At 46.0% G+C, this 12,571-nt stretch overlaps 2 protein-coding genes across 2 annotated transcripts in view; both read left to right on the forward strand.

The window, feature by feature from the left end:
* The window catches only part of LOC141042817 (uncharacterized), a 125,261-nt gene extending 116,607 nt beyond the window's left edge, over positions 1-8,654 (forward strand). The window contains exons 2-4 of the mRNA XM_073511713.1: positions 7,332-7,487; positions 7,566-7,655; positions 8,640-8,654. Of these exons, the coding sequence (XP_073367814.1) occupies positions 7,332-7,487; positions 7,566-7,655; positions 8,640-8,654 (261 nt within the window). The remainder of the gene's footprint in view (positions 1-7,331; positions 7,488-7,565; positions 7,656-8,639) is intronic.
* Positions 8,033-9,888, forward strand: LOC141042332 (uncharacterized). Its single transcript, XM_073510247.1, has 3 exons — positions 8,033-8,453; positions 8,692-8,968; positions 9,059-9,888. Exons 2-3 carry the CDS (start codon positions 8,746-8,748, stop codon positions 9,700-9,702), a joined length of 867 nt encoding a protein of 288 aa, XP_073366348.1. The 5' UTR covers positions 8,033-8,453; positions 8,692-8,745; the 3' UTR covers positions 9,703-9,888.
* The last annotated feature ends 2,683 nt before the right edge of the window (positions 9,889-12,571 follow it).

The following is a 12,571-nucleotide window of genomic DNA, read 5'->3' on the forward strand; positions in this document are numbered from 1 at the left end:
AAAAGTTAAGCTTCCGCATGTGCGTATTGCTTGTATGACTTGAATGCTGGGTCATCAGACCAATGTTAGTAATATCTGGCTCCTCGGAGCCTAATGAATAAATACTTTGAGTCGTAGAATTTTGTTGTGATGCCATGTTGTATTTGCACCTATCGAGCATATTGTGTGTATGATTTTGATATGCTTGGTATGTGTGGGATCCGACAACCTAGTTGTCTATTCTTGGTAGCCTCTCTTACCGGGAAATGACTCGTAGTGCTTCCACTGAGCCATGGTAGCTTGCTACTGCTCCGGAACACTTAGGCTGGCCGGCATGTGTCCTTCGTTCCTGTGTCTGTCCTTTTGGAGAAATGTCACGCGTTGTTCCTTTAAGTCCTTGTAGCTTGCTACGACTTGGGTTCATACATTGATGATCGACACATTCGTTGCTGGGTCATGTATGCCTGTCCCTGTAAGTTAGTGCCACCTTGGGTTTACGACTAGTCATGTCGGCCCGGGTTCTTTGTCATATGGATGCTAATGATGAAGGAAATATGCCCTAGAGGCAATAATAAAGTTGTTATTTATATTTCCTTATATCATGGTAAATGTTCATTATTCATGCGAGAATTGTATTAACCGGAAACTTAGTACATGTGTGAATACATAGACAAATAGAGTGTCACTAGTATGCCTCTTCTTGACTAGCTCGTTGAATCAAAGATGGTCAAGTTTACTAGCCATAGACATGAGTTGTCATTTGATTAACGGGATCACATCATTAGAGAATGATGTGATTGACTTGACCCATTCCGTTAGCGTAGCATACGATCGTTTAGTATATTGCTATTGCTTTCTTCATGACTTATACATGTTCCTATGACTATGAGATTATGCAACTCCCGAATACCGGAGGAACACTTTGTGTGCTACCAAACGTCACAACATAACCGGGTGATTATAAAGGTGCTCTACAGGTGTCTCCGATGGTACTTGTTGAGTTGGCATAGATCAAGACTAGGATTTGTCACTCCGATTGTCGGAGAGGTATCTCTGGGCCCTCTCGGTAATGCACATCACTATAAGCCTTGCAAGCAATGTGACTAATGAGTTAGTTGCGGGATGATGCATTACGGAACGAGTAAAGAGACTTGCCGGTAATGAGATTGAGCTAGGTATTGAGATACCGACGATCGAATATCGGGCAAGTAACATACCGATGACAAAGGGAACAACGTATGTTGTTATGCGGTTTGACCAACAAAGATCTTCGTAGAATATGTGGGAGCCAATATGAGCATCCAGGTTCTGCTATTGGTTATTGACCGGAGACGTGTCTCGGTCATGTCTATATAGTTCTCGAACCCGTAGGCTCCGCACGCTTAATGTTCTATGACGATTTGTATTATGAGTTATGTGATTTGATGTACCGAAGTTAGTTCGGAGTCCCGGATGAGATCGGGGTCATGACGAGGAGTCTCGAAATGGCCGAGACGTAAAGATCGATATATTGGACGACTATATTCGGACATCGGAAAGGTTCGAGTGATTCGGGTATTTTTCGGAGTACCAGAGAGTTACGGGAATTCGTATTGGGCCTTAATGGGCCATTCGGGAAAGGAGATAAAGGCCTCAAAGGCTAGCCGCACCCCTCCCCATGGACTGGTCCGAATTGGACTAGGGAGGGGGGGGGCGCCCCCTTCCTTCCTTCTCCTTCTCCCTTCCCTTTTTCCTATTCCATGTGGGAGGTGGAATCCTACTAGGACTAGAGAGTCCTAGTAGGACTCCACACTTGGGCGCGCCCTATGAGGGCCGGCCTCCTCCTCCCTCCATCCTTTATATACGTGGCCAGGGGGCACCCCATAGACACACAAGTTGACCAGTTGATCTTTTAGCCATGTGCGGTGCCCCCTCCACCATAATCCACCTCGGTCATATCGTAGCGGTGCTTAGGTGAAGCCCTGCGTCGGTAGCAACATCATCACCGTCATCACGCCGTCGTGCTGACGGAACTCTCCCGTGAAGCTCTGCTGGATCGGAGTACGTGGGACGTCATCGAGCTGAATGTGTGCTGAACTCGGAGGTGCCGTGCGTTCGGTAATTGGATCGGTCGGATCATGAAGACGTACGACTACATCAACCGCGTTCTCATAACGCTTCCGCTTACGGTCTATGAGGGTACGTGGACAACACTCTCCCCTCTCGTTGCGATGCATCACCATGATCTTGTGTGTGCGTAGGATTTTTTTTTGAAATTACTACGTTCCCCAACAGTGGCATCCGAGCCAGGTTTATGCGTAGATGTTATATGCACGAGTAGAACACAAGTGAGTTGTGGGCGATACAAGTCATACTGCTTACCAGCATGTCATACTTTGGTTTGGCGGTATTGTTGGATGAAGCGGCCCGGACCGACATTACGCGTACGCTTACGCGAGACTGGTTCTACCGACGTGCTTTGCACACAGGTGGCTGACGGGTGTCAGTTTCTCCAACTTTAGTTGAACCGAGTGTGACTACACCCGGTCCTTGTGAAGGTTAAAACATCACTAACTTGACGAAATATCGTTGTGGTTTTGATGCGTAGGTAAGAACGGTTCTTGCTCAGCCCGTAGCAGCCACGTAAAACTTGCAACAACAAAGTAGAGGACGTCTAACTTGTTTTTGCAGGGCATGCTGTGATGTGATATGGTCGAGACATGACGCTAAATTTTATTGTATGATATGATCATGTCTTGTAGCCGAGTTATCGGCAACTGGTAGGAGCCATATGGTTGTCGCTTTATTGTATGCAATGCAATCGCCCTGTAATTGCTTTACATTATCACTAAGTGGTAGCAATAGTCGTAGAAGCAATAGTTGGCAAGACGACAACGATGCTACGATGGAGATCAAGGTTTCGCGCTGGTGACGATGGTGATCATGACGGTGCTTTGGAGATGGAGATCAAAGACACAAGATGATGATGGCCATATCATATCACTTATATTGATTGCATGTGATGTTTATCTTTTATGCATCTTATTCTGCTTTGATTGACGGTAGCATATAACATGATCTCTCACTAAATTTCAAGGTACAAGTGTTCTCCCTGAGTATGCACCGTTGCCAAAGTTCGTCGTGCCGAGACACCACGTGATGATCGGGTGTGATAAGCTCTACGTTCACATACAACGGGTGCAAGCCAGTTTTGCACACGCAGAAATACTAGGGTTAAACTTGACGAGCCTAGCATATGCAGATATGGCCTCGGAACACTGAGACCGAAAGGTCGAGCGTGAATCATATAGTAGATATGATCAACATAGTGATGTTCACCATTGAAAACTACTCCATCTCACGTGATGATCGGACATGGTTTAGTTGATATGGATCACGTGATCACTTAGATGATTAGAGGGATGTCTATCTAGGTGGGAGTTCTTAAGTAATTGATTAATTGAACTTTAAAATTTATCATGAACTTAGTCCTGGTAGTATTAGCATATCTATGTTGTAGATCAATAGCTCGCGTATAGCTCCCCTGTTTTATTTTTGATATGTTCCTAGAGAAAACTAAGTTGAAAGATGTTAGTAGCAATGATGCGGATTGGATCCGTGATCTGAGGATTATCCTCATTGCTGCACAGAAGAATTATGTCCTTGATGCACCGCTAGGTGACAGACCAATTGCAGGAGCAGATGCAGACGTTATGAACGTTTGGCAATGTCAATATGATGACTACTTGATAGTTTAGTGGACCATGATTTACGGCTTAGAATCGGGGCTTCAAAGACATTTTGAACGCCACGGAGCATACGAGATGTTACAAGAGTTGAAATTAGTATTTCAGACTCATGCCCATGTCGAAAGGTATGAGACCTTTGACAAGCACTTTGCCTACAAGATGGAGGAGAATTGCTCAGCTAGTAAGCATGTGCTCAGAATGTCTGAGTACTACAATCACTTGAATCAAGTGGGAGTTAATCTTCCAGATAAGATAGTGATTGACAGAGTTCTCTAGTCACTATCACCAAGTTACTAGAACTTCGTGATGAACTATAATATGCAGGGGATAACGGAAACGATTCCCAAGCTCTTCGTGATGCTGAAATCGATGAAGGTAGAAATCAAGAAAAGCATCAAGTGTTGATGGTTGACAAGACCACCAGTTTCAAGAAAAGGGCAAAGGGAAGAAGGGGAACTTCAAGAAGAAAGGCAAGCAAGTTGCTGCTCAAGTGAAGAAACCCAAGTCTAGACCTAAGCCCGAGACTAAGTGCTTCTACTGCAAAGGGACTGGTCACTGGAAGCAGAACTGCCCCAAGTATTTGGTGGATAAGAAGGATGGCAAAGTGAACAAAAGTATATTTGATATACATGTTATTGATGTGTACTTTACTAGTGTTTATAGCAACCCCTCAGTATTTGATACTAGTTCAGTTGCTAAGATTAGTAACTCGAAACGGGAGTTGCAGAATGAACAGAGACTAGTTAAGGGTGAAGTGACGATGTGTGTTGGAAGTGGTTCCAAGATTGATATGATCATCATCCCACACTACCTATACTTTCAGGATTAGTGTTGAACCTAAATAAATGTTATTTGGTGTTTGTGTTAAGCATGAATATGATTTGATCATGTTTATACCAATATAGTTATTCATTTAAAGTCAGAGAATAATTGTTGTTCTGTTTACATGAATAAAACCTTCAATGGTCATACACCCAAGGTGAATGGTTTACTGAATCTCGATCATAGTGATACACATATTCATAATATTGAAGCCAAAAGATGCAAAGTTAATAATGATAGGGAAACTTATTTGTGGCACTGCCGTTTAGGTCATATTGGTGTAAAGCGCATGAAGAAAATCCATGCTGATGGGATTTTGGAATCACTTGATTATGAATCAGTTGATGCTGGCGAACCATGCCTCATCGGCAAGATGACTAAGACTCCGTTCTCCGGAACAATGGAGCAAGCAACAGACTTGTTGGAAATAATACATATTGATGTATGCAGTCCGATGAGTGTTGAGGCTCGCGGTAGGTATCGTTATTTTCTGACCTTCACAGATGATTTGAGCAGATATGGGTAAAGCTACTTGATGAAACATAAATCTGAAACATTAGAAAAGTTCAAATAATTTCAGAGTGAAGTGAAAAATCATCGTAACAAGAAAATAAAGTTTCTATGATCTGATCATGGAGGAGAATATTTGAGTTACGAGTTTGGTCTTCATTTGAAACAATGCGAAATAGTTTCGCAACTCACGCCACCTGGAACACCACAGCGTAATGGTGTGTCCGAACATCGTAACCGTACTTTATTAGATATGGTGCAATCTATGATGTCTCTTACCGATTTACCACTATCATTTTGGGGTTATGCATTAGAGACAGCTGCATTCACGTTAAATAGGGCACCATCTAAAGCCATTGAGACGACACCATATGAACTGTGGTTTGGCAAGAAACCAAAGTTGTCATTTCTTAAAGTTTGGGGTTGTGATGCTTATGTGAAAAAGTTTCATCCTAATAAGCTCAAACCCAAATCGGAGAAATGTGTCTTCATAGGATACCCAAAGGAGACTGTTGGGTACACCTTCTATCACAGATCTGAAGGCAAGACATTCGTTGCTAAGAATGGATCCTTTCTAGAGAAGGAGTTTCTCTCGAAAGAAGTGAGTGGGAGGAAAGTAGAACTTGATGAGGTAACTATACCTGCTCCCTTATTGGAAAGTAGTTCATCACAGAAATCTGTTCCTGTGACTCGTACACCAATTAGTGAGGAAGCTAATGATGATGATCATGTAACTTCAGATCAAGTTACTACCGAACCTCGAAGGTAAACCAGAGTGAGATCCGCACCAGAGTAGTACGGTAATCCTGTTCTGGAGGTCATGTTACTTGACCATGACAAACCTACAAACTATGTGGAAGTGATAATGAGCCCAGATTCCGCAAAATGGCTTGAGGCCATGAAATCTGAGATGGGATCCATGTATGAGAACAAAGTGTGAACTTTGGTTGACTTGCCCGATGATCGGCAAGCCATAGAAAATAAATGGATCTTCAAGAGGAAGACGTACACTGATAGTAGTGTTACTATCTACAAAGCTAGACTTGTCGAAAAAGGTTTTTGACAAAGTTCAAGGCGTTGACTATGATGAGATTTTCTCACTCATAGCGATGCTTAAGTCTGTCCGAATCATGTTAGCAAATTGCCACATTTTATGAAATCTGGCAAATGGATGTCAAAACTACATTCCTTAATGGATTTCTTAAAGAAGAGTTGTATATGATGCAACCAGAAGGTTTTGTCGATCCTAAAGGTGCTAACAAAATGTGCAAGCTCCAGCGATCCATCTATGGACTGGTGCAAGCATCTCGGAGCTGGAATATTCGCTTTGATGAGTTGATCAAAGCATATAGTTTTATACAGACTTGCGGTGAAGCCTGTATTTACAAGAAAGTGAGTGGGAGGACTACAAATTTTTTGATAAGTATATGTGAATGACATATTGATGATCGGAAATAATGTAGAATTTTTCTGGAAAGCATAAAGGAGTATTTGAAAGGAGTTTTTCAAAGAAAGACCTCGGTGAAGCTGCTTATATATTGAGCATCAAGATCTATAGAGATAGATCAAGACGCTTGATAAGTTTTTCAATGAGTAGATACCTTGACAAGATTTTGAAGTAGTTCAAAATGGAACAGTCAAAGAAAGAGTTCTTGCCTGTGTTACAAGGTGTGAAATTGAGTAAGACTCAAAGCCCGACCGCGGCAGAAGATAGAAAGAGAATGAAAGTCATTCCCTATGCCTCAGCCATAGGTTATATAAAGTATGCCATGGTGTGTACCAGATCTATTGTATACCCTATACTGATTTTGGCAAGGGAGTACAATAGTGATCTAGGAGTAGATCACTGAACAACGGTCAATAATTTCCTTAGTGGAATAAGGATATGTTTCTCGATTATGGAGGTGATAAAAGGTTCGTCGTAAAGGGTTACGTCAATGCAAGTTTTGACACTGATCCAGATGACTCTAAGTCTCAATCTGGATACATATTGAAAGTGGGAGCAATTAGCTAAAGTAGCTCCGTGCAGAGCATTGTAGACCTAGAAATTTGCAAAATACATAAGGATGACCCCCAGAGACACAGCCGCAACGATCTTCCTGAAGATGTTGCAGAGGATATGACCAAGGCTCTTTTGAACGAGAGCCTGGCAGACTGCGGGAGGACCGGGTTCGCCCCCTTCTGCAAGACCAACCCAGCCCCAGCGGTAAGCCGCTGATCTGAACATCTTATCTTCTTCTGTATATAACTTTCATCTGAAACGTTTTAAGAAATCATGATTGTACTTTCCAGGCTGATGACAAGATCTGGCGGGTCAAATATGACCATGAGGCGGCCAAGAAGGACAGAAAGGCGAAGAAAGCCGCTAAGAAAGCCGCCCCTCGCAAGAAAGGAAGTAGGCCTACTGCTTCAGAGCTGATGCAACTAAGCGACAGCTCCGAGTCAGAGGTAACCCCTGAGCCCGTAAGTCCTTGTTGTATTTGTTGTTTATTGCTGTCCGCCTTATCAATACTTGTTCATCGACAGGATGACACCGACGCAAGTAACCCGGTGGTTGAAGAGGTAATGTCACTTTCCTCCGACTCGGAGCCCTTGCCAAGGCTGAAAGTCCGAAGGGTAACCCGGAAAGTAAGCTTTTCACATCCTTTAGCTTATCAAGACCCTCAATTTATTTTGAAGCGACAGGTCCATGAAAGCCGGCGGCACACCCGGACCAACAAAGACACTGACCTTTCCGCCGGGTTACCTGACGCATCGAGGAAACGCCGGACCGAGGTGATCTCAAAGTTGTACCCTTTTCATCCTTTGGCAGGTGTTATACGTCAACCACTCAACTCTTCTGACTCAAATTATCAGGAAACTTCCCCCTCTTCTGGCGACTCTATGCAGTCAAGCCTGCCGGCCTTCAAGACCGTGCCCGGGTAACGATAATCATCTCATGTTGTACTTTGTCTTTACTTACACTATTGTGCTTAACCTTTCTGTCCTTTTAGTGCCCAGGCCAAGCTCACCAAGAGGGCGAAGAAGACCAAGCCGGTCGAAGAGCCGGATTTGCCTGAGCCAGAGGCAACCGCTCAAGAGCCGCCAGCTGCCTCTGCTCCTGAGGCCGCTGCTCCAACCAACAAGCCCATAACAGAAGCTCCCGTTAACCCGGAGGCCTCCAGCTCGGCTCAACCAGCAGATGACCCGGACGTGGTAATCACCCTGACGGAGTTTGTTGAGCCGGGGAGACCTACTGCGCTGGCCAAGTGCTCCACCAAAGGGGAGCTGCTAGAGTCCCGCCGGGTTAACCTGGACCTCACCGACTACGCCAATTTGAACATTGGAGAGATCGTCTCCGGCTTCGTCAGCCAAGTGCACAAGAGCCGGGACGCAGAGATTGCCATGGTGAACCAGATCCAGTAGAAATCTGAGGTATTATTCTTCTATCCTCTTACTTACTGCATAATTACCTTTACCATGCTAGCCCCCAAGTCGACGACTTATGATTGAGTATGTTGTAGACTTAGGTTCCGGCGTACTCAATTGAACCGGCGATTTGTAGATAGAAACGTTCAATATGCATTAGCCCCCAAGTGCCAAGTGTCTTTGCTTGGAAAGTGCTTGGGACTTTAAAACTGTTCATCCCATAACCCGGAAATTATGCATGCAGGCTGCTTGTAAAAAGTTTGAAGCTGACATCTCTGATCTGAAGAACCGGCTGAAGATGCAAGAAATGGAGACCCGGAAGGCAAATGCCAAATTTGTGTCCAGCATCGCCGTGCAAGAAAAGCTGAAGACGGAGTTTGACGCTGAACGGAAGGCTTGGGCCGAAGAAAAGGCCGCGCTGGTGAACCGGGCTGAACAGGCGGAGAAGTCTCTCTCCGAGAAGACCGCCGAACTCTCCGGATTAAAGCGCCAGGTGTCCCAGATGGTTGCCGCAATCTTCGGTAAGTCATCTCACCGGCTTTCATCAAGTTTAGAATCTTTATATCCCATAACTCATCCTTGTCGGTGGCTTATCTGACTCTGTTAAACAGGTCCCAGAAGTGCCAACCTCAACCAGAGTGTGGTAACCAAGCTGAAGGCCATGTACACCCTGGTGGAGCAGCTCTACACCGGGTCACAGCGTGCCTTGGCTGTGGTGGCCCTATCCAACGAGGTGCCGACTCACCTGGCGGAAGTTCTTCGCCGGCTCGCCGTTCTGCCTCAACGGATCCAAGAGCTGCGACGGGCCTCCGCAAGAGCCGGAGCGATCGCCGCGCTGAGCCGGGCCAAGGCGTTCCTTCTAGAGTTAGACCCGGCGGACATCGCCCTCGGCTATCCAAGCTTGAAGGAAGACGGCACAGCCTTCGACCAAAGGGACTTTGCCGCCTGCGTGAAGGTCGTGCGCCCGGTGGCCACTCTCATTGGAAACGACATAGATCTGACCAAGTACCAGCCGGGTTACAATGCGGAAAATCAGAGGATCCCGACCCCGCGCTATGAAGCCCTCAACTTAATCTTGCCGGCTCGTCAGCACACCTTCGCCCCGGAGATTGACCCGGCCGGGTTAATTGACGAGGAAGCGCAATTCGAAGCTCTGAGCGGCATCGACTGGAAGTCGTCGACTTTCCAGACCTTGGGAACAGCCGGAGGAGAAGAGAGGGACGAGCCGGAGACTTCAACCCAGCAAGCGTCGTGACTCTGCTGGCGGCTTATCAAACAATGCCTCACCCTTTTGGACTCAATGAGTCTTGTAATAGAGTAGGACCAACACTTTATCTTTGCCGTGCCATCGTGCACGCCTTGAATGCTGAAGTATGTTGAAGTTGTCTCCTTTATGTTTCTCCGGGTCGTAATCAATCATTTGTTTTCCTTAATCTCAAAATAGTTGCCTTTAACTATCCTGCAGAGAAGGACAAATCACAAGTCTCGAGGCGGCTTAACGCCCTGAGAATCATAGGTTTTAGATATATAACCCGGAATATGAATCAAAAAGGACTGGTCTTCAATTATATCCTTAATACAGCCGTAATAACATACTTAGCGGCCTGCAAGCATACTTCCGGCTTAAATAACCCGGGTAATAAGGTTGGTACCTCAATTCCGGTTTACCTGTCTTAATAACACCCATTGTGTTCAGCTAATACTGTAAACCAAAGTTAAGCCGGCATAGTGAGACCCGGCCGTACACACATTGAAATAATCAGAAGAAACTGACTATAAAGCAGAAGAACTTAGGGGCTTCCGGTTCGAATACGACCAGAGACCCGGCCCAAAGGGGTTATGCTAGGATTCGAATGCGATCATATAGCCCCCAGTGGGTATGGCGATGCCAATCAAGAGGGTATCGACAACTATGTTCTCTTTGGTTCGAATACGACCCATGTTTGAACAGGAAGCCCCCAAGTGATTTTAAGAATTGTTTAACGACACTGATTCGAATACGATCCACGTCGGTTCCCAAAGGGGTTAAACTAAGATTCAAATATGATCAAAGAAAACTCCCCAATGAGCTCGGCACTTTGCCAATCAAATGGGTATCGACAGCTATGTTCTCTTTGGTTCGAATACGACCCATGTTTGAACAGGAAGCCCCCAAGTGACCTTATTGCTTACGGCTAGATTCGAATACGATCATAAGCCGGATCCTCCTTCAAGTTATCATGTAATCTTGCAATGAAAACAACACGTGCATATTTGGAGGAGAAAAAAGGACAGAGGTCCTGCTTTATTGCTTATAATAATATATACATGTCTGAGAGAAATATGTACATTTATGAGAGCCGGTGGCTCAAGTGTAGTAAGGCCGAAGCTGAGCTATGTTCAACGGCCGACGGGTCTCTTCCTCCGACTTACGTGAATCTTTGTGCTCCCGAATGTCAATGAGGTAATATGACCCGTTGTGCAAATTCTTGCTGACCACAAAAGGCCCTTCCCAAGGCGGGGATAGCTTGTGCGCATCTGTTTGATCTTGGACGAGCCGGAGTACGAGATCACCTTCCTGGAGGACCCGGGATTTAACCCGGCGACTATGATAACGGCGCAAGTCTTGTTGGTAAATCGCTGAGCGAGCTGCTGCCACATCACGCTGTTCGTCCAACAAGTCAAGAGCATCTTGGCGCGCCTGTTCATTGTCCGCCTCAACATAAGCCGCCACTCGAGGTGAGTCGTGACGGATGTCACTGGGGAGGACTGCTTCTGCCCCATAAACCATGAAGAAAGGCGTGAAACCTGTAGACCTGTTAGGAGTAGTGTTGATGCTCCATAACACGGAGGGCAACGCCTCCACCCAACAACCCGGCGTCCGTTGCAAAGGGACCAAAAGCCGGGGCTTGATGCCCTTCTGAATCTCCTGATTAGCTCTCTCAGCTTGACCATTGGATTGAGGATGAGCCACTGATGAAACATCAAGTCTAATATGCTCTCATTGACAAAACTCCTCCATGGCGCCTTTGCACAAATTGGTGCCATTGTCAGTTATGATGCTGTGTGGAAAGCCAAAGCGAAAGATCACCTTTTTCATAAATTGAACCGCCGTGGCTGCATCACACTTGCTAACTGGCTCCGCCTCAACCCACTTGGTAAATTTATCAATTGCCACCAAGAGGTGGGTCTTCTTATCTTTGGATCTTTTGAAAGGCCCAACCATATCAAGCCCCCAGACTGCAAAGGGCCAAGTAATTGGGATCATCCTCAGCTCCTGAGCCGGCACATGAACCCGTCGTGAGAACCTTTGGCAACCATCACATTTACTGACCAAGTCCTCCGCATCAGCATGAGCCGTCAGCCAATAAAAACAATGGCGAAAAGCCTTGGCCACAAGAGACTTTGAGCCGGCGTGATGGCCACAATCCCCTTCATGAATCTCATGCAAGATCTCTTGACCTTCCTCAGGGGAGACACAACGCTGAAACGCTCCGGTAACACTGCGATGATGCAACTCGCCATTGATAACAATCATTGACTTAGCCCGCCGGGTTACTTGTCTGGCCAAAGTTTCATCCTCAGGCAACTCTCCCCGGGTCATGTAAGCCAAATAAGGTACTGTCCAGTCTGGTATGATTTGGAGAGCCGCCACCAGTCGTGCCTCCGGGTCAGGGATAGCCAAGTCTTCCTCTGTAGGCAACTTAACAGAAGGGTTATACAGGACATCCAGGAAAGTATTAGGCGGCACCGGCTTTCGCTGAGAGCCCAGCCGGCTTAGAGCATCAGCCGCCTCGTTCTTCCTGCGATCAATGTGCTCTACTTGGTAGCCCTGAAAGTGCCCAGCAATGGCATCAACTTCGCGGCGATAAGCCGCCATGAGAGGGTCCTTAGAATCCCACTTGCCTGATACTTGTTGAGCCACCAAGTCTGAGTCACCGAAACACCTTACCCGGCTCAAGCTCATCTCCTTAGCCATCCGAAGACCGTGGAGCAAGGCTTCGTACTCAGCCGCATTGTTAGTGCAAGGAAACATCAACTGTAGCACATAATGAAACTTGTCACCTTTAGGGGAAGCCAACACGACTCCAGCCCCTGAGCCCTCCAACTGCCTGGAGCCATCAAAGTGAATAGTCCAATATGTG

Source organism: Aegilops tauschii, chromosome 3 (assembly GCF_002575655.3).
Source record: "Aegilops tauschii subsp. strangulata cultivar AL8/78 chromosome 3, Aet v6.0, whole genome shotgun sequence".
NCBI lineage: Eukaryota > Viridiplantae > Streptophyta > Magnoliopsida > Poales > Poaceae > Aegilops > Aegilops tauschii.

Excerpts from the sequence above, each read along its gene's own strand:
- LOC141042332 (XM_073510247.1), top strand. The coding sequence starts at position 8,746 with ATGCAAGAAATGGAGACCCGGAAGGCAAATGCCAAATTTGTGTCCAGC. Across the intron at positions 8,969-9,058 it reads GATGGTTGCCGCAATCTTCG|GTCCCAGAAGTGCCAACCTC; the intron begins GTAAGTCATCTC and ends TCTGTTAAACAG.